General features: G+C 35.8%; 1 protein-coding gene across 10 annotated transcripts in view; it reads right to left on the reverse strand.

Moving 5' to 3' along the window:
• Positions 1–2,219: 2,219 nt before the first annotated feature.
• Positions 2,220–27,133, reverse strand: part of LOC110378303 (uncharacterized) — a 45,789-nt gene continuing 20,875 nt past the window's right edge. The window contains exons 2-12 of one of the 10 annotated variants that reach the window (XM_064034492.1): positions 15,204–15,565; positions 14,914–14,943; positions 14,640–14,841; positions 8,394–8,532; positions 6,185–6,301; positions 5,729–5,977; positions 5,009–5,113; positions 4,391–4,621; positions 4,035–4,194; positions 3,796–3,949; positions 2,220–3,579 (exon numbers count right to left, since the gene is read on the reverse strand). In XM_064034492.1, the coding sequence (XP_063890562.1) occupies positions 3,510–3,579; positions 3,796–3,949; positions 4,035–4,194; positions 4,391–4,621; positions 5,009–5,113; positions 5,729–5,977; positions 6,185–6,301; positions 8,394–8,532; positions 14,640–14,841; positions 14,914–14,943; positions 15,204–15,213 (1,467 nt within the window). In that variant the 5' untranslated portion in view covers positions 15,214–15,565 and the 3' untranslated portion in view covers positions 2,220–3,509. Of the gene's footprint in view, positions 3,950–4,034; positions 4,195–4,390; positions 4,622–5,008; positions 5,114–5,728; positions 5,978–6,184; positions 6,302–8,393; positions 8,533–14,639; positions 14,857–14,913; positions 14,944–15,203; positions 15,566–27,133 lie in introns of all 10 variants that reach the window. The other 9 variants (XM_064034488.1, XM_064034493.1, XM_064034487.1 and 6 more) reach the window with 9 other exon arrangements.

The raw sequence follows: 27,133 nt of genomic DNA on the forward strand, positions 1-27,133 counted from the left end.
TCGCCTTATTTTATTTATTCAGTAAACCAATCTTTGATGTTTTGACAGGCAGGTAAAGGCATTACGATATTTTTCAAGAATATCATGTTCCGAAATTTCTTTATCTCACAAAAGTAAATGGTGATTATTTATGTATTTGATACCTTCCTAGTTACTGTTTCAATCTTCATTATAGGAACTTAGTTATTTTTATATTACGTTGGATCCGTTCTTTTGTCTTGTAATAATCATTGAGTGTAATAAAATGAGAGCCGATAGAATTACTTCCCATATCAGGATAAAAATAGCCTGCATGCCATTCTCATCAAACAATATATTACTATTACTAAGTTTTAACCAATTCTCACAACAATTTCTGATATCGCATGAAACTCGAAGTCGGACTTAGGAGTCTGATACGGAGTTGCTCACATATCACAACCACATACCCAAAGGTCACAATATAGACATACACACATACAATTATACATTAATATACCAAGCTCTCAGAACTTATGAAGGTGTTCCAAGCACTTGTAACAGTTAGGTGCGAGCTCAAATTGAGTTATGCGCTGTCGTAGCTCCTCTATTGTCTCAAAGAGCCTGCGGTCTGAGCAATAGACGCTCAAATGTACTGCAATATTGTGTCATAATGAGGAGCGGAGATGTACCAACTTTATTAATATGAAGGTTTCTGCCCACTACACCATATGATGATGGTGTCAGAGTGAGTTATGTGCGAAAAGTAACACGATCCTCTCTACTATACTCACTTAAGGAATGGGCAGTATTCTGAACCCGTATACATACTGTATATGGCAATATTTAGTCCCTAGGTGATCTGTATGATACCCGTATGCAAAATCCACTAAAACAATAGGAATTTGTTTAATTCTCGTATGCGTATCAATGTTGCACGGATCTCTTGGCGTTCGTTCCTAGCATGAACGTGGTATGATACGGTGTAGTGCAATAACCTTAAACTAAAACCTTGTTATCGAATTAGGGATAACTTAATAGAAAACAACACTTAAAGCTGTAACTTTTATAAAGGAACGCGCAGCCTTATCTACACCTATTCGCTAAATTAAGAGATCACAGTTAATACATTCCCTAGTTAAGGGCACTACGTGTCACGCGAACAGTAATTCGTTTGTATATAGGTCATGGCCACGACCCTGTTCCAGGGGTTGCACTCGAGCTCGCGGAGGGAGCATGGGAGTTCACCCCTATAAGTGAATAGGGTTGTGAAAAACACTACTCGTCGATATAAGATTTGCAATAGCAGAACCTCTTTCTCTTATCGATTTTTGAAATGCCATTTATTATTTGTTCGTAATTTATTAAAATACGATTTTTTGTATATCAATGCGAGGTATTGTTGTATATTCTAGGTAATATACAGAAGTTAATATAAGGTTGTATACAGAAGCTAAAGGCCTATAGATACCTATACTTAATTAGCGAGACAGGGATGCGGAGGAATATATCAACGCCTAATCAATGTTCTTTTATATATGTTTTAAATTGTATTTTATTTTTACAGTAGTTCAAGTTTGTAAATATAGTGTACATTGGCGAGACTGAACCTATATTTAGTAGATTTAATAAAAAAAAAAAGTTATTCGGACTGCAATTTCCTCCTTTTTGGGAAGTCTGTTAATAATATCCTACCATCACAAATATAAGTACTCCCTACATTTTTTGCATAATAGCGTAATCACAAAAAAAATACTCATCTTTTGCATAATGGCATAAATATTTACGAATGGACGAAATAAATAATTCTGCAAAGAGTTCTCTGGACGGTTTATTTGTTATCCTCCATAACAGAAGAAATTCCTTACGGCGACCACGTCATATATTTGTTTGTACCCATCTTTCCTTGGTCCGTGGTTAGTACGGAGATTTGTCGAGAAATCTTATTCAGCGTACGTTTTACTTCAGCAAAAATAAGAATAAGGGAAATATATTTCCCGCGTATGCTTATTCAAACATATTATATTTGCCGAGAGGGATTCCAATTTGGAAGTATTTCTCAAAGTTGAATTGCTTTCGTATTTTTTCGATCGGAAATCAAACGATTTTACATACTGACGTACTTCTTCACGTTATCAAAATCTTAATAATGATTTTTAGTCGTTTCAAAATGAGGAAAGTGGGTAAAATAAGCACAAGTAATAAATGAATTAAAACATTTAATAAATCACTTTATTCGTAATAATTTATTTTCTTCTTTTTATCATAATTTGAAGAACACCATTTTATACTCTTTTCTGTTAGTTCATATATCTTTTAATTTTACAACATAGTTACTTAATTTACAACCATCATTAATACATCAATTTATAATAAATATAACCTAACTATCAATAAAATTGTATATTATTATAAATTGTAAACGGGACGACTTTATTTACGTTTCATTTTATTTTTTGTTTATTATTCCGTTTTATTGTATAACATCTAGAAATAAACAAGAAAAGATCAATAGAATTTCAAAATTAGTAAGTTATTTTACATGAATGAAATATTAATTCTTAAATTTTAAATCATTGTTAAACATTAACTATGAACGTAAGAAGTCCCGCTGTTTTCGATAACCTTACAATCTATCTCACATGATTTTCATAAGTAGGTATTTATACATATGTTGGATTTGGATTCTTTGTATAGTAGATAAAACGCTTTGGCACAATAATTACATCAATAAGAAAACTCCGCATTTAAGACTAACTACTATAAACTGCATTATTATAACAGAATGCTGTAGGTAGCTTTGAAAAAGGGAAAATTATCAAAATTAATACAAAAAATATTCAGTCTTTAAACAGTTCTTTGGCTCTTTTAACTGTTGGCAAGTTAGTTCCAAGCTACATAAGTACAATAAATTATCTAGAAAATAGACCCAACAACACAATAGTAAGTTCTCTTCTTAAACTACAGTTTTATTTTTGTTTTTATACCTATCTACTTGGTGTTCCATTTAATGACAATTTTACGTCATCTACTTATGCTCACAAAAATATATTATTATAGTATATCGAGTTGTGTTCTGGTCACTACTGAATATAAGTATCTGGAAGTGCCGTTAATATATTTCTTCTACTATCTCGTGTATTTAGAATTTAGCTTTCTATATTGACTTACTTACACGATAGAATTGAAATTACACAATGTACAGTTCAAGACTTATGTTAGAAAAATTACTTTTCACCACACACAAACTACCGAATAGCTAAAAGTATCTTAAGAATAATTTCGTAATATTCATAAATACCCTTTCTATACATCAATGATTTGAGAGGTTCACAACTACTGAGACAGATACACCTCAAGAACTGTATGTACAGAGTGATGACGTCAATGTTCTGATGGCTATGTACAGCATGATGCGATGCGCGATATGTCGGGAGCGTCGGCGCGGCCGGGCGGCGGCCGGGGCGGCTCGCGGCGCGCTCAGATCGCGGGCAGCAGCGGGCTCGGCGAGCGCGGCAGCCGCCGCACGCTGCCGCTCCACGCCTCCCCCATCATATCCTCGTCTCCCTGCACACGCGCACTCGACATACTCTCAGCGTCACACTCCTCAACTTCCCAACTCTGAGAGCGAGATGTTTCATTCGTTTTACTATGAGTAGGGCAGCTAGGACTAGGACGCCACTACCACGGTAGAGAAAATATGCGTTACAACGTTTCTCATCCTGGTCATGCATTCAGCTCGCAGGCAATCTTAGTCTACGACTCGCGGGGTCTAGGGAGTTGACGTGCGGGATTGTGCGAGTGAGTTAAACCACGTATTACGGTGTCAACACTTACATATAAGAAGTAATTACCATCATCGTGTGAGGCGCAGGCGCGGAGTGCGCCGGCGCCGGGGGGGCGGGAGGGGCCATCGGCGGCGGCGGCGCGGGAGGGGGTTCGGGCGATACGGCCGCTGGCGAGAACGACGCTGGTGCTAAAGGCGATTGAGCTACGAAGACAAAATAACAAAAGAATGTCAAGAAATCAGTCTTCGATAAGTGTCTATCTCTACTTCCATATTCGTTATGCCTTACCAGCAGCAGTCAAAGCCAGTACAAACTGACTCCAGTGCACGCAGCAGCCGCAGCACAGCTGCAACGCCGCCCGGCGCAGAGCTCGATGCAGAGCCATGAACAACAGCGGATTCACCGCGGCGTGCACGTACGAGATATGTAGAGTGATTTGGAAATACATCTGGAACAAAACAGTCAGGTTCCATTTTGCACGGACATTGGAGTATTCGCTAATTTGATTTCTAAATGCAGATGACACGAGACAGTAGATTTCCTACTATTATTTCCGAAATAGGGTCACCTATTCCGTTTTATAAAGTTATGGGCGAACTTTGAGCAAAATGATCACAAAAACGATAATAATCTAAAGTCCTTACTTCATAAGCTATATGCGACGTCAAAGCCGGGTGGTGCAGCAATGTGATGAGGAACAAAGGCCCCCAGAACAGCACATACGCCGCCGTGATGACCAGGAACATCCGGACCCTTCGGACCCCCTCCCGTTCCACCCGCGCCAGGTATCCTCGGAGCCGACGCCCCCCTCCCAGAGGCAGGTTATTACTCCCTGATGGACGGCATTGGCCGTCTGATAGTGTGCCATCCACAGTCTGAACAAGAAAAACTTACTTTAGAACATGAATTTACGGTGTATTGCTCGCAGTCAAGCCTAAGATTCGAAAAGCCAATTGATTTAAAGAGGAAAGTCTAATTTAGTTTGATCAAAGAATTTAAAAGTATAAAAAATAGCCAATACAATTTAGAAGTCTCGGAGATTAAGTAAATAGATTAAAATTCGTTTATCAGCTTTGAAACGGTATTGAAAAAGACTTACATAACATAGATTCGAGTAATATTGATAGAAAAAACAGTTTCAATATTGAAAATTGTTCAACAGAGACACACAGCAAGACAGATCAAACAGAACAATATACAGTAGCTGGAAATGCCATTGCCTAGGACTACCAGATGAGACAAGCATGCATCACACTCCTTACCCTGGGTCCGACGCTGTTGGGCAGGTTATCCATCCGCCTGTTGTCACCTGCCATGCTGACAAGCGTGGTCACTAAACCAGCTACTCGTACTGCTTCTACGTTAGCCTGCATGCGATAAGATTTAAATTTATCGAATACTTAAATCTGAACCGCACTTTGGCAACGGCAAGCATTGAGCGTGGTTTGTTGTTTACAATTTATATAGACGGTGCACTTCTAAGCGATCGTCCATTCCGAGTGGGGCCATTCCGAAAATTTAAATCTTATTTGCGGTACACCACGAGGAATATTGGCAAGGTACCAACAAAAATTCCTATACCGGCCAACGTACGACTAGGATATATGCACAATATTGTACAGCGACTTGGAATTATGCGGATGACTTCGTGAGTTTCAACGAGTTTTGGAGCGCTCTAGCTCTGCGTCTCTCGCAACTGTGAACTGCAATACACTACGGAACTGGTTACATGTCATTCAAAACAACTGCTCTAGCTAGTACCATCTCTCACAAAGCCGTGGGTGACATGTCATGGGTACAAATACTTCGCAATCAAATGATGATCATGGAGAAGTTGGTTTTGTGAGTATGGGATGATGCAAACAATGTAAACAAAGCATTACTTTTTATTATTACTCCTCGTGAAACTAACCTCTCCATGCCATCTGTTATAGGGTCCCGAGAGTGTTCGTCGAGTGTTGTGTGATTAATGATATACAAACCTTCGTGAGATCCCGGTGGAGCTTTTTCAAGTGGAAAAGTGTCAATCCGATGCAGACAGCGTTAACGCCTATCCAGAGAGCGTTTAGTACGTAATGCCTGAAGGGTCCTCGAACCAGTGGGCACGACGGTGCCGGCCCGTAAGACCCGTAAGAGCCCGCGCTGGCAGCCAAAGCCCCAGATAAGAACGTAGGCCCGAGATTTATCGTTATAGACGCGAACCAAATCATGAATGTTCCGAAAAGGACGCACTGCAACAAAACGGAAATTCAATTCCAAGTTTTTGGTTGACACAATTCGAAAATACGCCGACAATTTTATTCGAACATTTGTAATATTGCCGGAATTATGAAAAGAAAGGACGTTCTTTATCTACAACGACAATTTTGAAATTTTCTCCTCGGGCAAATTAAAGTTACGGCAGTGGTCGTAAAGGGGACGACTAGATAATATTTTACCTGTGGGCTGTCCATCAGTAATGGGGCTGATAAATCAGCCTGCTCTTCCTCATTTTCGGGGAAAATTGGGCTATCATTGAGCACTGTAGTGAGCATGTTCACTGTTGACACTGTCACCTGAAATGTTCTAAACGTTAGTCAGGGTTAAGCAAAACAATACCGTTCCAATTTCAAAAACGTACGGTTATAGTTTCGTATTTATATAAAAGGTTCGTCCAATATATTTTGGAATAAAGGATTATATTTCGAATGTATGTAGGTATTTTTGGTATTTCCCGCTAGCCAAAAAAGAGATAAAACAAAAGCATAGATTCTAGTTACTTCAAACATAAATATTAGTAAAAATACATTTCCCTGAGTAACTCCTGAAGTTTTATCTAATCTACGTAATAACTCGAGAAAACCAGACGCATTAGTTAACAAACAGTCCAACTATTCTACTTATAAGTTTCTATCAAAATTAAGCATCGAAGATTATTCTCAGCTTTTTCTCGTCCTTCTCAACTGAACTAAAGTGGCGATAAATCACTTTTATGTGCCAACTGCTCTAGTCTCGAACAATGGTACTTTTGTTAAGAAGATCTGATACCTTATGCATTCCATTGATGATCATCCGACTTTAATGACACTTAACTTCAGTGTTTTTGTTACAAAATCTTTTTGGAACGTCGTTTGGTGAATTTGGAACAGTTATTTTTGGACCAAAGTAACTTTTTTGTTTTGATAAAGGGACAGTTTTAAGATTTTTATAAATCAATTTTCAGTAACCTAAAGTTATTATTTTCAAAAATCAATCTGAAGTTTTGTTTCAATTTTTTTTCAATTCTTTTGAATTAGAATGTCCGTATAACATAACATTACGTAATAATTTGGGACCCCAAAACCAAAAGTAATAAAAAAGCTTCCTTGCATGCTACTTTCACTAATTCACATCACTGATAACATAAAGGACATTTATAATGATAAAAAGTTATGGTCAATGAATACAGAATGGCTCATATAAGTTAATGGGGCCACATGGTCGCCTGATCGAGTCATGGTTCATTAATCGAGATAATCATTTCCACGCAAACATTTCCACAAATACCAGCCACCAATGTGAATCGTTTGCTTCTAAATGTGAACGTTTACGTAAAACGAAACGTAATACATTATTGATTCTAATGGAATTAGGTACATACCGTATCTTTTTTAGGTAAATTAGTATAATTTTATCCTAAAAAGGGTTTTTAAGCCCAACCTTGGCTGAAATTATCTCTTTTTAAAATAGGAACGTGATTTGTTTTGCTTATTGCCGTTCCGATTTACAGGAGATTATTGTTATTAATTTGTTTCAGTCGATTACGTTTTACAATAAATTACTACGCTACATAAGTTCATAATCATATAATATTATGGATATGCTTATAAGATTTTCAATAGTGTGCTTATAAAATTACGTCATACAAAGTATTTTTAATAAAACTGCCCTCTAATAATCTTGCACAAAAACTCTCGTAAACTTGCCCCTGCATGCCTACATAAGGCATAGGTCACACCGTCCCAGAAAATCCAGCCTGCATTTTTGTGCAATGTTTTTAAAAAAATGCTGACTAACCGTGGCACAAATTCAGCGGACCAAAAAAACAGCTGATACTGACAGTGTGTTATACTCCTATGGTCTGTTTAATTCCTAACGGTCGGTCGGCCGGTCGGTTTTACATTGTGTTGGCTCATCCACGCTGACGCGTTGAAATTGCGTGGCGGACGTGTGACCGAAGGCTGTCACGTCGAGAGAGAAAACACAAATAGATGGGATTATTTTCTATATTTAGGCAGGCGTAATTATGGTTGTTTGTGGGTGGACGGTATTACGTGATATTTACTGTGGAGCTGTGGATCAACATTAATTTCTTTCGGATCGACATCAACTACTTATTTTCTTGTAATGTAGTCTTAGTAAGAACCACTCATTTAAACGGAGCACCTATTGAGTTTCGTAAGAACCTGTAATAGGTCTATGTATAATGAAAGCCTTTGACTTTCAAGTATTTACATAATTTTCAAGAAAAAAAATATCAACTTCTGTGTCTGACATTGACTACCGAACGCACATACACATACACAAAATGTACATATATGCCACGAAGATACACAACCTTTTCCTTTGAAATGGCCATTACTTTGAAGTCAACTTTACATTTACTTTGTATATTAAAACGCTACTTACCAGAAGTAAAAAGGCGGTTTCTACCAAGGAACATTTGTAGACGGGTTGACAGCGGAATACGGCGATGCCTAGAGGCAACAAGATGGCTGCCCGCGCTAGGTCTACTATCGCTTGGTGAAATAGCAGACCGTGAGACCACCTGGGACAAAACAATAAGTTAAAACATTAAAAAAACAAAATAACATCAAAAAATCTTTTATAATAATGACCGCTTGTTTTTAACCCCCGACGCAAAAACGACGGGGTGTTATAAGTTTGACGTGTCTGTGTGTGTGTGTGTGTGTGTGTGTGTGTGTGTATGTGGCATCGTAGCTCCCAAACGGATGATCCGATTGTAATGCGGTTTTTTTTGTTTAAAAGGTATGTCAGTCGGGAGTGTTCTTAGCTATGTTTGGTGGAAATCGGTTCAGGTCTTCAAGGTCATCAGCTCGTTTGCTAGATGTGATAGGAATGTTACACGCTCAGTTTACTTGCAAGTATATGTGGGATCTGAAATTTGAAACACTAATGTCTTTTGGAACCACTGAGCTGGTCTGCTGTTAGGGCACGAAGGTAGGAGACGTAACCCTGAACTGCCTTTTAGTAAACCCATCGAGTTTGGGCTCGTTGAATTTGTCTTGACGAGTTCTCTTCATGTTTCTGATTGACGAGAACCTGATGCTGGAAATGGGATGTAGCGGATGAAACCCTGGAATGCCGGAATGAAACGGATAAACCGATTTATATTTTGCTGAAAATCTAGAATGTCCAAAGGTTAATCTTTATTGTTTCTCGAAATCTCGACATCTCATATAGCGACCCCATCTTAAGATAAAATAAATTAAATGAAAGAAGGAAAATTAAGGAGCTCCTTTAAAAGCATGAAATAAAATTAAATTATAAATTTAAAAACCCCGACCCAAAAAGTACGTAATAATTATGACATAAGGTTAAAACGCTAAACCCTATAAAAGCAAAAAATAACTTTTATCACTACGTAAACTAAATTTTGACGTGTCGGGGGACCGCTTTTTACCTTCATAAATACTTACATAAAGCAAATGATACCTACCTGATTACAACATTCGTTTAAAAAAAACACGTACCTATCTAAAGTAATGAATTAGAGCGGTCCCCCGACACGACAAAATTTAGTTTACGTAGTGATAAAAGTTATTTTTTGCTTTTTATAGGGTTTAGCGTTTTTAACCTTATGTCATAATTATTACGTACTTTTTTTGGGTCGGGGGTTTTTTTAAATTTATAATTACACATCATTAGGTTAGATTTTCTGACAAAAGGTGCATATAATAAATGTCAGAGACTTCGTTTGTTTGTGGAACCATCCCTTAAATGAGGAAGAATTACTAAATTGAATCATAATTATTATACAGATCGTGATCATTTCTTCAATTACTTCATTTTTTTTAAATAAAATGTTTATATACACATTCTACACAATCTCTTATCACAATGAAACAATACCGTATTGTATTATAATCCACGATGTATATACAAAAGCTAAACCATAGAAAAATCATATAACATATTGTTAATCAAATATTCAGTTCAGGCATACCCTTTGTAATAAGACCGCTCTGAATGAACACTTAATGGAATAGTGTTAGCACTAAATTGAATCATCTAGTGTAACACCTATTTCAGGTAACTGACAGACTTAATTGAATAGCAATCTTGGAGCGAATAGGTTCTCATTGTACCTGCTAACATGTTTGTTCTATAGGTGCTTCTAGATTGTTCAATTATAACTACGTATAACATGGTGAACTTATGGGTTAAGAACCCATTTAGTACGGAGCCTAGAAATGGACCTTAAACATTAGAATGTATACTTGTAAGAACAATGGCCGCTTAAATTCTTCCATGAGCCTTCCGGTTTAATGATTCTGGGAATAAATTGGGTTCACCTACAAAAATAATCTAAAATGTGTTGGCGATTGCCACATACAATTTACAAGCAATCTAAAAATTCAATAAGAAATGATTGGTCATCCATCACCAACAAGAAGACAATTTGTGGTGAGAAATAAACATTTATTTATTATTTAATTGCATTTTTAAATAACTCGTACTATTTTAAAAGTCATCTCCACTACAAATAACATACATTTTACTTTCCCATGTAATACAACATTACAAAAATACTGGACCAAATACACCAACTTGATGCCAACATTATGACCAACGTTCCTCATGACGTAAACGATATAATTCATCCTGTCAAGAAACAGGTACGTAACATCGATAAGCGATTTATCAATCATACAAAGTGTCACATACTTAGGACCCGAGGGCTGGGGTCGGAGGCTCGGGGGGGAGGGGGAAATTTTCTTCGAATCTGTGACGTAAATATGTATTGCAGGCGAGACTGGGTATTTTTAGGTAAGGCAGTTTATGTTTATTTTTTTAAATTTTCTCTGAACGTTAAAAAACTAAACATGTACAGCCAACTTCAGGTCAGTGGTAACAGTTTTATAGGAAAATCGTACTGATTACTATTGAGTTAAGGTGCATGACAGTTACCACTGATGTGCGGTCTACCGTACCTATAGTTCTTTGATGACTTCAGACATTTAGTTAGTAATTTAATTAGTTGTGTCGTGTAGTTAGGTGGTAAGAGTATTAAATAAACTCAATTGAACTTTAAAATTCTTGTAAGTACCTATACATACCAACGTAACTGATATATCTATACTTACATGTAAACCTATTTTCAATTGCCTTCCAGTTCCGTTTATCTAATATTCAATAAACAATGTTTCACCAATAAAACACCAAGTAGACACATTATCGTAATAAAACGCTACAATGTAAAACATTTACAACATACGAGTGTACCTCTAAAATTCAAAACATTTTACGATCAACATGTGGCAACTTTAACTTGGCCATTTTGCTGGCAACACTGTAACCAACAATAGTGTGCACCTTTCCTAACTAAATGTTGTTCAAACTAGTTTTATGGCCAACAATGTTAGTCTGTTCATTAACATGTTAGTCACTTGTTGCCAATTAGATTTCGATGTTTGATAACATTCTAGTACGGCCCAAAATATTTCGTGTAAGTTTAACATAACCGAAAAAGGATAATTCTGAAGGTGAGAAGCATTTAAAACTCTTTAAATATTGATAACCAAATAATAACCAGCCGTAAAAGTGCTACCTACTGGTCAAATCGTCGATTTGAGATCTGAAAATTTTACAACAGTAACAACACTATAATTTTTTTTTTTATTGTTCTACTAGGATAGTTTTTTTTTGTATTGTAAATATCTATGTATATAAAAGTGAACCATAATTTTATAACACGTAACATACACATATTGTGCCAGAACTGTTTATTTTACAGTATGTAAAAATAACTTCTAACTTCTTCCCAAATTACTAACTCCGATACATCTTACCTTGCTTCTATAAAAGTTACAGAAAATATCGATCTAGCGCCCCAGACTTGGATTTTGTACAAATGTACATGTAACCACGTCGGCTGGCTTACAAGACTAGAATAGTTCGTCCAAAATACTTTGTACATTGGTCTACCAATCTTCTTGGACCAGTTTTCCGTAACAAACAGTGAAAAGTTATCTATAGGTAGTTCCAAAATTAAATCTGGAGTATATTTTTTTCAGCTTAGATATGCTTGGCAAATGGTTCTTAAGCCATTCCGTAATCCGCGCCCGGTGGCCTACACTGAATGAAATTTTTAAATCTGCATTTTCTTTAACATTGTAGGAGTTCCTTGATAACTGTGAGGTTTCTTCCATCTCCTATTACCTAACACAGCCTTTTCCCAACTATGTTGTAGTGTCCAGTCTAATCAAGTAAGGACGAGTTTCAATATTTTCCTAAGTGACTGCCTCTGTGGCCTCCTCAATTCTACTACAAGGACCTAAAGTATAATCTGCAAAATGACAGTATGCTATACAACTCAGCCTTCATCAACTGGGAATACAAGCGTATTAATATGTTAATTAAACATGCCTCTAAGCAAAGATTGCGAGTCAGAGATTTAAATTAAATCCAACCAATAACCTTAGTTTGTTTGTACACACATACGGTTCTACAATCTGACAGATCTTAATTAAACCCTTATCCATTGGAATGACCTTTACAATCGGTCCCAAAACCTATTTGCTTTGAAAGTCAAACAGAATTTTATAAGATAGCTAGCTTTTGCCAGTGGTTTCACTCGCTTCCCCTGGGAACAACTCCGCCCACTCAGATCCCAAGTAGGCTGTAGCCTTTCCTTATAAATGAATCTGATACAATATTTCAAATTGGTTTCTCTTTCACTTCTCTTTTCTTTCAAAAGTTTCCGCCCGGATACCTCATCGTAGTAATGTGTGCACCTATGAGTCAAACTATCGACCAACTAAAAGTTTGCTGTGCAAGGACTCTCGGTGTGAGAAATTAAATAAGAGTAGATAGTCCATCTTCATTATTTTGAAAGAAACAAAAAATAATTCGTTCAGACACACACTAATAGATTTATGAATCAATAAGCCTTATTAAATCACTACAGTTTTAGCTCCAGCTTTACCTAAAGACACCTTCAATCCGATATATTTAAGTAGATCCTATCTTATTGAATTACTACCGATAGTCTGACGGTAATTTGATTTCGCTAGAATTGAACCCTCTAGTGTAAATCATATTTTCTGTAGCCTTTATATCTTAGATTCGGGCTAAAGGTACTTAAGAAAATTGGGAGCAGAGCAGACTAAAATAAATATGTGTTTAGTACTCGTAAGTACTTTCAAAGTGGATTTCAGAATGAACTCACATAACTTTTTGCTCAATCAGAATTTTATACGTTTTTTAAGAGTTAGGATTGAGTGGTCAATGTTTTATTTATTTTGCAACTAGCTTTATGAAACTGAAAATATCTAGTGAAATTAATCCTTAATAAGTTCTTTGGTCTGTCGATTGGACTTCCACTGCTGACTTATTTTAGAAAACATTGTCCGAATCAACATCAGCCAGACCTAGGGCTGCCATCCGTCCAGGTTTCCCCGGATTTGTCCTCGTTTTGACCCCGTCCGGGCGGGTTTTCAAGAAGCGTCCGGGGAAAACCCGGACACTTTTCATGTAAGGAAGTACCTCATTGAATTTAAGTATGTGTTAATAGTGAATGGATTACAAATTAGCTATTATTTTGTTTAAAAAATCGTACTCGGTCGGGAAAAAAATGCAATTTACGCCAAATGTCCGGGTTTTTTTAATGTTTGTCCGGGTTTGGCGGAATTCAAGATGGCAGCCCTAGCCAGACCTCTCTATTTATAGATAGAACTTTCACAAATCTTATGGATGGATAGATTTTTACGTTACTTTTTCTGGTAGCAGAATATTCTTCTCAGTGAGTCTCTTGAAAATATTTATTTTACTTTTTCATCAGACCTTACATTATTTAAGCGAAACGATGTTTATTCTAGCAAAATGAAGTGAACTTTTAATGGAAGTTCTTTATACAACGTTCTTTTTATATAAAACTTTTTCGATTCACAAATAAGAAACCTTTTAACAAGAAAAGCCTGATATTATCTAATTATGTGCGAACCTTCCAATTTTGTCAACTCCGAAGTTAATTTTGGAGATTCAACTTGAAATTGGATAAAATCCTGAAAGCCTAACTAAACAGTTATCAGATTGACGCAATATAAAATGTAGATTCAGTATTCTCGGCTAAGCAGTATTCCGTGTTGGCGAATACAGACGTGCCCAATCTGCGGTGGCGATCTCTGAGCCGACAATAAGACATATAATGCGAACATAGCTTACGTGTCGTATCAAATAATATAACCTTAACGTTATTGCCTCTGTAACGTCTTCGTGAAGCACATATTGCGACGGTTGTAAATGAACCGCAGGATCGTAAAATAAACAACATTTGAATAATGATAAACATTCATTTTTTCCTTTTTCTCATTCTGTGTTGCCTAAAATTTATGGCCTTTATTTCTTCCAAAGTATTGCGGCTTGATTTATGTTTGCTTTTTTATGTCTTTCTTTTCGTTGATAATATTGTTGTTGGACGCCTTGGATATTCGAATGGAACCAGTTATCGTGATTTACGTCCTTTAATGTTATTCCAATATTCTTATTCAGGTCTTTGTGAAATTCCCACAAAAATTCTTCAATAGCTACAGTTATCAAAATATGAATAGGTATTCATAAAGATCTGTCAGTACAAGCGTGTCTTTTCCCTACAGACAATTTCATTTCAATGTTATTTTGAGGCGAACTCACCTTCGTAGCTGCTTTTTGCTAAGTATGACAGCCATCAGTGCCAGATTAGCAGACATTCCCAAACTGGACAGTGCTAACAATGCTGCAGCGCTCGCTGCGCCCCCTGGCGGGCAGTGGCGAGTATTGTTCACCACCGAGGAGTTTGTAGCCCCTGCCGAACCGAAGCGAAGGTTCGCTCCGATCATGGCCACCGCCGACCCTGCTTGAGAAATGACCCCTGTGAGAAAATCACGAAAACAATTCAACATGAACATAAAAATAGGCGAATAGTTACCTATTGTTATTTTGCTATTAGTTTCGTGATCTGAAAGATGAAATTAATATCGTTCAAACAACATTGCAAATAACAGTAAAAAGACAAAACAAGTGGAATCTGTGTCGATTGATTATTTTTTAATCAACGACAAAGATTGTTCATAAAATAAAATTGGTAATTTCGGAATTTTGGACTTCTTAAATAATATATAAAAAGCCAATTGCTATTTCCAATTATTGTACAACATCGAGTTACAACATTGAACACATACATTTACACACATCACGTCACAACATCCATAGAATTACCTGCTGACATTTTGGCGTTCAGACGTTCGTTCTTAATGGAAGTTTACTATCGAATGCAATGAATCACTGTGACAGCCAATCAGAACGCCCCCCGCCCCCCCACCGGCCCATTGCATTTTTGCACCAATGACGTTGCTATTCACTGACATTACAATGGGGCTTAAGTCCTTTATTTTATTACACCGTGCCGTTTGTCACTCAGTTTGAACACTATTTGCCAACGGCTGCGAACTTTTGCAGATTTTCTGTGATTGTATTTTCGTGCACTTTTTGGACCTTCAATATCTTTTGTATCAGTTGATGAACGTCAGTTTACTTGAGTTCAATAAGCACTGGATTTTGTAGACAAGGTTTGGCACTATCTGAAAACATACAAAGAACGTTAGCTGTCACATACAAATTAGAAAACAAAACACTACTGACATTACCAAAGTATAATAAGTATTCCAAGTTTGAAAAATGGCCTAGTAATAGAAAATAGAGATAGTTCGATTCTAGCTAGAATACGCGTGTTCTCAATTAAATGCAAGCAAAATAACCCAGTTAATGTGATTACGCCGGCAGTGACGAGTCGCATGTATAAGCCGACAGCATGTCAAACGCCGTACTAATGAATAGTTCAAACTGGAGTTGCGTATGTGGCAATACAAAAGTAAAGGTACAGAAGTACTACAATAAATTGTTCTATAGGCTTGTTTATTTTTAACTACTTGTGTAATTGTAAATTATACACCATGAAATAAAGTTTTGTAGGAGAACCGAGATCAAATAAGATTTTACTAAAGACGATTTGATCTACAAGTTTTTTCAAAATATATAGATACCTAGATAAATCAATACCTTATTTCTCAATAAAATTTATAAATTGCAGTCGTTATTAAATTGCACCTTAATATCCACAGTGTAAAAACGTATCTAAAAATTAACTAATCGTGCATTTCATATCCACAAGATATAAGTTGTGCTTAGTTTGTAGCTCAACGTCAATGTAAGCACACTGTCAAGTTACTGTTAGTGAAAAACATTTGTATATAGCTGTGGCCACGAAGTGAACCTTCTACATAATTCCTATGACACAGCACTCATCGGGTGTCTAACTCAGTTGCAGTCGATGCGAAATCCCTTTACGTTCGACGTCCAGTAAACCTCTGCTTCCCTGGTAACTTGTTACGCCAACATACGGGAACTTAGTGTTGCTATTATTGACGGGGATTATCTTTGATGGGTATTATTGCGTTAATGTGAAGTTTCATGATCTTATAGATATTAATTTTAGATCAAATTGCGTAGTTTGAAAATAAGTACTTAATAATACGCGTGAAGTTCATGAATTTTCCACTTGAGAAGTAATCTCTACCTAGTGTGGCAAATAATAGGGCAGTGTTTTTTACGAAAATTACTTCTTTGGGGAAGGAATTTGAAGTAGTTAAACTTACGTTCATATAAAACGTGTGAAACTAAATTAATGCCAAAAAAATTGTCAGGACCCAAAATCATCTCGTCAAAATTATAATATGTAAATAGCACTCACACAATTCAATTCCCTGTCAATAAACGCAAGCAGAATACAATAAAAAGGTTAATATTCACGCCGCATCCTATTTACCATAGAGCAACCTCTATTGATGTGGCCTACAATATCAAATTTGATGAGGGTGTAGCAATCTTTCGCAAGTTATGTGTCGCTGCCTTACAATTGACGGCGTAAAGAATTACTAAAGGTTTACGGTGTCGTGTCATGGTGGTGTGATATTAAAATTTTTGTGGGGTTGATGCTGAATTTCAAAAGGTGAGATTTTATGTGGCGTTTTATTTGCCTTTGCTGTATCTTAATTATGTCGAGTAGTTAAAATACAGTAGAATAATATATTTATATGTGTCTCCAAAATTGAATGGGAAAATCAGTGTATGGATTGATTCTACGGTTCATGTGACGTCATGATGTCAGCGCTACGTCATCAGTCACGAACTGTGTTCATCATTTATGGTTGGCTCATTCTAACCAGACATTCAGCAGTTCTAATGTTTTACGATCATTAGAAAGTAAGAAAGTAAATTTTATTGCGCAACAAAAGACGCATACACACATTTAAAATTAGACACATTATACAATCATTAGAAGCAGTCAAAATATAGTGACTTTATTTGGTTAATCATATACCAGAGGTAATCCTAATTATTCGAGAAAGTATAGATCAGGACAACTAAAATAATCATAAGAGAAAGAAAACTAGTCATATTTTAAAAATCTTTCCTTCAACTGTAATTTATACCCACACGACACTCTACTGCCCCTTTGTACCGCAAAAGAATTAATAATTTCAGTAACCAATAGCTGCTTTGATCTGAAATCTCGCAACTAGCCAATAGTGGCCATTCAGCATTATTTCTGCGGATCGTGTTAAAAATAACAAACGTTTGTGGTTCGGTTTCAGCTGACGTCACAACCACGGTAGCTATGTGGTCGTGCTAACACGGTTACTTGTCGATTTCAAAAGTAATCGTTTAATGGACATGTTTTTCTTTCAGGTTGGTAGTTTTACAAGTACGTAGGTACATGTTTGGCAAGGTGTGTTAAAGTTAGGTGACTGTCTCTCAGAGGAAAATTACAAAGAAATTTCAAGATTCTATCTTACTTTATGGTTTTATCGAGGACATTTATGATACTGAACTTTTTTGTCACGTTGGCTTAAGTAGATACGTTTAGAAAATAAATATAAAATATCAGGAGATCTATGATTCATTTACGAAAGAAAAATAAATAGTCAAAAGTTATAGGTAACAGTTTCAATATTGTTATAAACATTACACTTTTACCTACCCAGACTATTAAAAATACAAAAGCAGCCTATTTTCAATTATTATTCCATCTCACACCTTTCAAAAGATAGGCTAGAATAAATTGCCCTACATTAGCATAGAGAAGCAAAACAGACAAACGGTTACAAAAGCCTTTGTTAATATTAGACTGAATTTCATGCTAGACGATCTAATTTTGAATGAACCATTTTACTAAAGTGTTTAATCTGGGTACAATAGAACCTATTATGGTGGAATGAAAGGCGCTTTCAGACTGCCGTGGCTGTAAGACTTTTAATAGATGTGCTGAACATCTAGTTAATATGCAACGATTTTCTGTAATGTTTAAAATAAGATGGTAATATTCATTTCAATAATAATCTGGCATCTTATTTTTAGCATTTTGGTAATTTTTGATGATTTTAATTTGCTTACGCGTCAGTTTTCAATTAAATAGCGAAATATTTTGGAAAAATTGTCCAAAATATTTCGCTATTTAATTCAAACGGCAAAATTGCAGTTAGCAAAAAATATAACTATGTAGAAATTGACAAATAACCAAATACCTATACTTTAGCACAAATAGTTGTAATAAAGCGGAGTATTTCTCCAGAAAAACAGTGTATTAAAAGCCAACATTAACATTATACTGATATTACAAGTATGATGACTTATCTCGAAACTCGGTCTCATCTACGCGCCATTTTTGGCCGACTTTATGACGCTTTTAGTGTTACCCATTATAGTTACGACTAGGCTTCAGCCTTATATCACGGCCATTTCATGAAAAGCTGGTAAATAAAGCCGTTAATAACTTCCATTAGAAGTCAACACTCGAGAATAATAGACTTTTTAAGAGTAGACAAACAAAGTATTCAATTTATAAAAATAAAGGACTTACTTATAATTTTACGTAAGTACAAATTGAAAGCATGAATTTGCAGATAGTACGGTCCCGAAATCGAATAATGTTATTGAAGCTTTCCATCCTTGCCTTCAATTGTTTTTTGTTTGCATTAAATGACATAAAACAAATGACATTCACTCTCGATATCACTTCATTAGTTACTGTTCAAAGCACACCCACACATCTCCCTAGCTACTCGTCCCACAAAATGTATGCAATAATGCGCTAAAATATCGCTTTGAACGTCAAAGTCTTCCATCATATCGTAACGACGTTCTGTGCCAATTAGTGGCACTAACTGGCACATTCTGCGTAACACGAACTAGCATTATGCCAATTAAGTTAACAATTACTTGGCACATTAGAACGGTTACCGCATGGAGCGACACCGCAGTGTAATGCCTTAAATAACGCGTTATGGGAGGAATATACCCTATGAGTATGTGCTCTTAAGTGGCTTCAAATGGATATTATATACTATGGTAAATTCCAGGTCCCAATAGTAGTACTGGGAATGTTAGAAAGAGTTATAAGAGAAAGAGTCATCCCGGGTGCACAAACATATCCTTAAGGAACAAAGGTGGTTCAAGTTAAAGTCTGACACTTTTTCCCACTGGAGGGGCATGTCTTCTGTTTATTTCCCATCTCCAAAAAATTTTGCGATGTATGAACAATTGTGTGCAATTCAACTTCCAAGTTGGTCCTCTTCTAACAATACATTATTACAAATCATTTAAACATAGCGTGTGACATCTAACCCTCTAAGAGAACTTCTTTCACTAGTATGAAAGAAGTTATCTTGAAAAATGTACCTTTTGCCTACCTTAATGCTTACACCTCATGTCACGTAGATAGTCCACGTCCACTAAACAAATTGTTCCGAAATAATCTGCCTTTACAAATGTCCCACAGCGCAGACAAGGGTTAACGAGGCTCTCCCCACAGTAATGTCATGGAAGAGAGCTCTTAATACTCATAGTAGTAGCTATGGCCAGTCCAAAGGCCAGGAATTTAAGTGTCGGTTTAACGATTACCCCTACATTATAATGGTTTGAACATAGGTATTATTCGAATATGTATTCTGTAATATCTGTCTCTAGACAGTGCTACTTCCTACTTCGCTAAACCTATTGTATTGGTATCGGTTGCATAGTGCTGTTATATACAATACGTATGTCTATATGTGAAATTGTTAAGCAGTCAATTATCTTAATACATTGTTTATAGATTTTGTTTTTGGAAACAGAAGTAGAAGTCGTGATTGATCAGTTTGTAGATCAAACGTGTATTGATGACTGATCTTATATGATGGTCCCTGGATACACCAAAATGGACATTGACATGTTTGTCAGTAAAACGAGACGTAAAGTATCTAAACATGACCTAACACGACAATATCAGAACTTTGTCTTGAAAACTGCTGAAGCCAATAAATATTCAATGTAACATTAGCTGCCATTATTCCAATTACTTGGCATGGTAACGAGACATTATCTAGTGTGGTACACCACTTACCACACGCGAATGACTCAGTAATGAGCCGAGTGATTCGATACTGTGTCGTGGTAACTTGGACCAAATCACTTAGACAATATTTAAGAATTAGTGATATTATGATTATTCAAAGGCCACGTTAACTGCAAACTTTTAGTTCACCGATAGATCGGGCCAGTTGATGTGTACGGATATGAAAGGTACAAAGATCAGATCAGCGCACATTACAAAGATCTGTGTAGAACCGGTATCGGTATCGGTAAGTTTGATTGAATTCATGTCTATCTTCAAATAAATTGTCATCCAACTATCAGACCACTTATCTTATACTACCATTATCTGTCCTGGACCATGCACAGAAATTATTCAAGTGAATAAATTGTGCTATCATGTTTGCTTCATTACCATCGCTTTAATTGACAAGAATAAATAGCTCTCCCATTTAATATTTCTCCCATTAACCCAGTAAACCATATACTGAGATTTTTATACGTTCATATTCCATTATGATGCGCATCTATTAGAATGACCTATCCTATCATAGACCGACTCTCTATTTCATAACATCGTAAGAGGAATTCTTCAGCCGGGGTAACCATGGCAACTGAATATAATAAACATTCATCTTATTTATATTATCTGCGTGTATGTAGAAAAACAACCATATTTTTTCATGCATTTGTTGTAGTGCTGATATATTTCTTAAGTGGAAAATGTATGGGGTGAGTCTAGCCCATGGAGAATAAAATGACTGGCAGAGGTGCCAAAACGAAAAACTCCTAAGAAAGTAGAGCGCCAAAATGCGGGTGTGCGGAAAACGAGGACCGTTACTTTCTCGCTCTTACAGGCCTTTTTTGGACCCGATTTTTTGTAATACCTAAAATCGTTGACAAATGTCTCAAAGAACCCGAACGCCTCGTTAGTTATTTCGTAACTGATCGTTTTGACCTAGAAGAAGGCGCCTGACCTACCTTAATTATGGCATCTCTGATCATCTTTGATTACTCCGTGGTCCAGCCCGTTGGGTGGTATTACTTCACATATAGATACGCTGGGAATGTTCCCAGGCCGTACATGTTTTATAGGTCGTTAGTTCGGGTGGATAGCCAATTGGTTAAGATAAATGGGATGTGCGAACATTTACACGTTTGAAAATCGCAAAATAAATTCACATGAAATTGTTTGCAGGTTATTAACTTTTGAGGAGATAAAAATGCGATGATGAGTCTTTTATTTATTAAAAACTGCTAATAAATGCCAATAAAATATAAACTGAATAAAACTGGCAATAAACCATAACAAGTATATTTCATAACAAAACATATACGACGGAACAAAACTTTTGCCAATCATAACTAAAACAGAAAAAGTAATTCGATACCTCAAATATTAACCTTATAAGCCCTTCAAACAACTTATATTGTATGCATTAAGAGCAGCCGAAAGCTAATATGGGCCCAGCTGCCGTCCTAAACAAATGTACATAAGATTCTATTTGGCACTTCGACGATATATCGTTATCGTTCGATTTCCCGTCTCATGTGCGATAATACTAGAACTAATGTTTTGGATCATTCGGAACATTTCGATAAAGAATCGATTACAATTATCTCGATTTATAGCTTGCGTACATGAGTCCATGTTATTTTTTTTTTATTTTTTTTTCAAATTACTGAAGAGGTTTAATGTAATAAAATATGAAAACGTTCGATTTCTGGAATAAAAGACCGCACCAAAAATAACACGGTCGGCAGGAAAATCTTTACCAAAACGTAAATTGTGAAAATAAATACAAAGCAAGAACGACGATTAAGTGAATTAGGAACAAAATGAGTTAAAACAAGGTTAAGGACCGGACAGAAAATTTGATTAAGTGGACCTTTATCTCGACAGAAAGAAATATTTCCAACAATTTGCTTTGATTAAACAACCTGGGAATGCAATAAAAAGCCTAAGTGCGGTCGTGGAAAGGTTTTACTCTACGCGCATACTGTAGATTAAACAGTAGGCCGACTGTTGGCCCGGTAGTTCGAAAAAAGTTTTTTTCCTAGCAAATAGTGAATTTAAATATAGCTTTTAGGCTGTCTGATATCGGACCTGATTGTAGTTGCATTTACCTACGTACTTTCACTCATCTTCATACTGAATTATGAGCCCAATCCAACTGCACCCAACAACACACAACCTCACAGTGACATGGTGCATAGTAAAGTGCTACTAACATAGTTTTAAGTTTTTATATACTAACAATTTTGTACAATATAATATGTATGTTAGTCTTTAAGGTATATATCTCTATATGCCAATGAACCCTGGAAATAAAATTATTTGATGTGATTTGATTTGAACTATCGGCCGACTAGAATTGAGTAGTATGCGGATACTCTTATTCGTAACCCCATTTTGAAATGGCTAAGTAAAAAGAAAACACTTAGGGGGTTATCCTTTCGGAACTTGACTACGCCATTAGCCTGACTGCCGTCGCCGCCATTTTAAACTGGTTTGGTTCACTTTAGAAGAGGGGTATTGCATCCAATAGGAGGCTAATCTTGACTTATTATGGATCCATTATCTGTGTAAACTCTTTGTGGCTTTAGTGTAGAATTTCAAGGTGGATGGATTTCTGTTTATGCACTTTCGAGTCGGTTAGATGACATCAATTTGTACATAGCTTTTATCTTACATATGTTAGCTTAAAAAAAGTACTAAATTAAACTTTTGTATTAGAAACAAATGACAATCTACATACGTTGATTACCTATAAAATACTGGTTTTATAAAACTGCCGTAGCATTTAAATTATGTGCTTTCAAAAAGGCGTAGTTTAAAATTGGCGGTGACGCTAAAAATACAGTAATTTTAGCAGCATAAAAATACAGTTTTTCGTTTAATAACACACCACACATTATCCAGCTCGTTAAAGGCTCACTCTCACGAAATATGGTAACTAAGTACTTTTCAAAAATTGAATATTAAAAATGTGGGAAATTTTTAATCCGTCGAGTCGCGTAGAGCCACTCTTTTCGACCTAGTGACCTGAACTTACACCTGAATGGTGAAAGAACTACTACAGACTGACTTTTTGCACGTGGAAATGTACCGAATTTACACATATATGTAGGTAAGAGATTTTTAAATTAATTTATTTTACAGTGTTCTTAATAACTGTTTAATGCGTGGTGTTATTTTTGTAGATTGGATGCCAATCCCAATGTAGTTGAGAAAATGCTCGACACTGCTCGATAACCATTTAAATTGCAGGTACCTAAAAGTCTACCTTATGCTTATGCACTATGTTTCTATTAGGTAAAGGCTTTTCGTAACACAACATTTCTTTAGTACTATATTTTAATATTTTTTTTATGTTACTTGACTTTGACAATTGATTAATTTTTGATCTGATCTTTATAGTGCTCGAGTCTTTTCAGGTATTTCCCAAGAGACATGACGTTGAAAATATTTTTTTGCCAGTAATAGTATTACTGAAGTAAATAAGCTTAGTAGTATTTCATTTTATATATCTCTTACTGTATATTTTATTTATGTTTGTAGGTTTCATCATCCTCGATGGCCTTTAAAGAGCTTTTATACAATCCAATCTCAAATACATAAAACCGTAGTTAACAGTACCTACCTTTCTTCAATAAATAAGCTATGTAACACCGAAAGAACATTTTAAACCTGAACATTACTTTTCACGATTAGCACGAGCACCCAAACTCTTTAGGTCCATAATATTGTTAGTCCAGTATCACTCTATTATTTCAATCTAAACCAATTTATGTTGAGAGCTTACATACTGCCACTGCCAATAGACTGGCACAGTGGCTAAGCCTCTTTCTGTGCCAAGGGGTCACAGCTTCGATCCCGACACACATAAAATGTATGCCCTACATTCTACAAGTATTTTTGTCACGTCTGGATGCAGATTTAGAAGTGCATTTGAGATTCAATTCGATACGATACAGGTGTAATCTTAGTACAGGAGTTTATCTTCACAATATTGTTGTAAGGTGTATTTTTCGGAAACTAGTAGTCCGATTTGAACGAAAAAGGTATCAATGCATCTTGGTATCAAATCTATAGTAAGTAAATGAGTATCTATAGGTAAACAGACTTTTTCTTTTTACCTAATGTTTTGAAGTAGGTATCTACTAAAGAGTTATTTATATTATAGCAGTTTTTATACTTCACCGAGCAAGAACGTCGATGTACGGGTTGAGCAGATCAGGATAAAAATGTTAATGTTTTACAGACCAATCCAAGCTTTACTTCATTTTTTTATACCGAGATGTGCCTACCAACCACAGGTATGAATCTATACGTCGCTCCATTTAACTTAGACTGTGTGTGCATAAGTAAACGTGGGACAGAGTTCAAAGACACCCGACTAGGCTGCTCGATAGCACCGATTTAAAATGTTTATTTTTGCACTCTGCACCTGTTAGCGTCCCGACAGGGTTTCACGCAGATATATTCTACCCTATGTTTGTTTGTGAGGGTGCAGTGAATAACGAATTGACAATGTGTGTGCGTGCGCGTATGTGTATGTATCTGAATATTTTTTAGAATAGGTACTTGTGTAGTGGTAATAGGTGTAGTGAATCTCCTGTTCGAAAGGGTATTTGAGAGCTAATAGGATTAATTAGAGTGATTGAAATAATAAGGAGACCGTTTTCTTCTCGTTTCAAATCGTGTTTTGTGTAGGCTGACTAGCATTTGTTTTATAGTTACTGATTATTTTGCTCCGATTCATCTTGAAAGCATTACTGAAAGCCAGTTACGACATAATACAAGACTAAAAATAATTATTTTCCTTCAAAATAACCTCAAAAGAAAATTCCCAAACATGTCTGCCTCTAACAAAAATCTATTCCCGGCGTTAGATTTAGTAAGTCAATAGTTTTTCTCTCGCCAAATGTGAAGGCAGTTTGAATGTAAGGTGAAATACGGAGCCCCATGAATGTTTCATAAGCCTACTCTATATACATTACTTTTACTATTCGCTAAACAAGTTTATTTAAGCCGGGTTTTACGTGAACAAAGTAGCTGACTTTTGTTATATGAAAGGGTTGTAATGAGCGTATTTTTTGTTTTATTCTAACTTGAACTAGTTGTGTCCATTAGTAAAAATAGCACAAAGATACAATAGTGTGATTGCAAAGGACAGCACCATTAGCACATATACGAGTAATTGTGACGACTATTTCGATGTTACATATTTTTCTCTTGAAGCTGGCCTAATTTCGTTCGTCTATTCTTTACAAAGAAAACTGGTATTATTCTAGATAAACCGGCATACGATAGATATTAACGAACAAAATAACAATAGTAACAAACAACACAGAAAAGCTTACCAACGCGTTACTAAAATGCTAAAAATATCCGTAGATCCAATTCATAAAGACATTAGTAGAAAGAAAAATAATTTAGTGTCAAACAAAACAAACAAATTTTTTTATAAAGAGAAACAAAAGCTACAAATATAAGAAAGATCTCCTAACCATCAAGCCAAGTCTATCTTAGACAGTTCCTAAAATACTAAGAAACTATATAAATAAGAAGAACAATGGAGAATAATAGACATAATGATAATAGCTGAACTAATCTCCCCAGTTCGCTATGTCATCGTATGGTAATGCCAGTCGTTAGCCATGAGACGGTGAGGCGTCTATCATAACTGGGGCGGGATTAACAAACTGGGTTACCATGGAGTATGGATGTTTTAAGATTTTAATATGTCTTAACAAACTGGGTTAGCAAGAAGGTTGGAAGTTTTAAGATTTTAATGTCTGTCTTGAACGTGGTTTTGCTTTTAAACTGTTCACTGATGGAAAATGGTAGCATGTACGAGTATGCGTAGAAGTCGATAACTTAAAAAAGCCGTACCATTTGGTCTTAAAAGTACCATTTGGTGTTAAGGGTATTCTTTTATTTTTATAATTAATTTGCAAGACAGGACAATCTATTTTAGCATGATATTTACCTCTGAAATTCTCCATTTGTAAATCACAGATTGCTAAATAAGTACTAACTAAATTCAATGGAAAAAGTAAACGATTCATAAAACAAAATAGCATTAAAATCAGTATTTTTCTCCTTGCCTTTAACTGGAGTTTGATATAAAACGTAAACCTTTCACATTCTGCTCAATTACACTATCTTGACTCTACACATATAAAGTGATAAAAAGATACGATCTTTAAAGCTACTTCGCTGTCTCTCACACTCTTATGCAAATTCCAGTTAACCTCAGAGCATGCTTAGTTAACTTTTAGAGCACGAGCATAATAAATGGCCGGCTCTCGTGTTTGCTTAGAAAATATTGACTTACTTTTGTATTAAGTATGAATACTAGTGTTCTAGTTCTTGCTATGGAAACAAAAGAACTTCGAAACTATGAAAATGTAGTTTTAATGTGATTTATTTTGTTTTTTTTTTTCGTGTAATGTAGTCTAGACTCTTTATTATGAAATAAAGTGTTTATATAAATCAACAAAATAGGATAAGTACTAAACTATAAGAACACTTTTGTAAGTTATAAATTCTTTATTAGAATGGGATGGTGTAATATAGATTGTACAGATCCATCTCTTCCTGGTAGGAGCTGTAATAACAGAATCATACTGATTGACATTGCTGTCAAATAGATATTACGTAGGTTACTAATTCGCATGTAGGTATCTATAGCGATCATAATGTGTCACCACTAATAAATAACATATTATAA

This window comes from Helicoverpa armigera, chromosome 4 (genome assembly GCF_030705265.1).
Source record: "Helicoverpa armigera isolate CAAS_96S chromosome 4, ASM3070526v1, whole genome shotgun sequence".
Lineage (NCBI taxonomy): Eukaryota > Metazoa > Arthropoda > Insecta > Lepidoptera > Noctuidae > Helicoverpa > Helicoverpa armigera.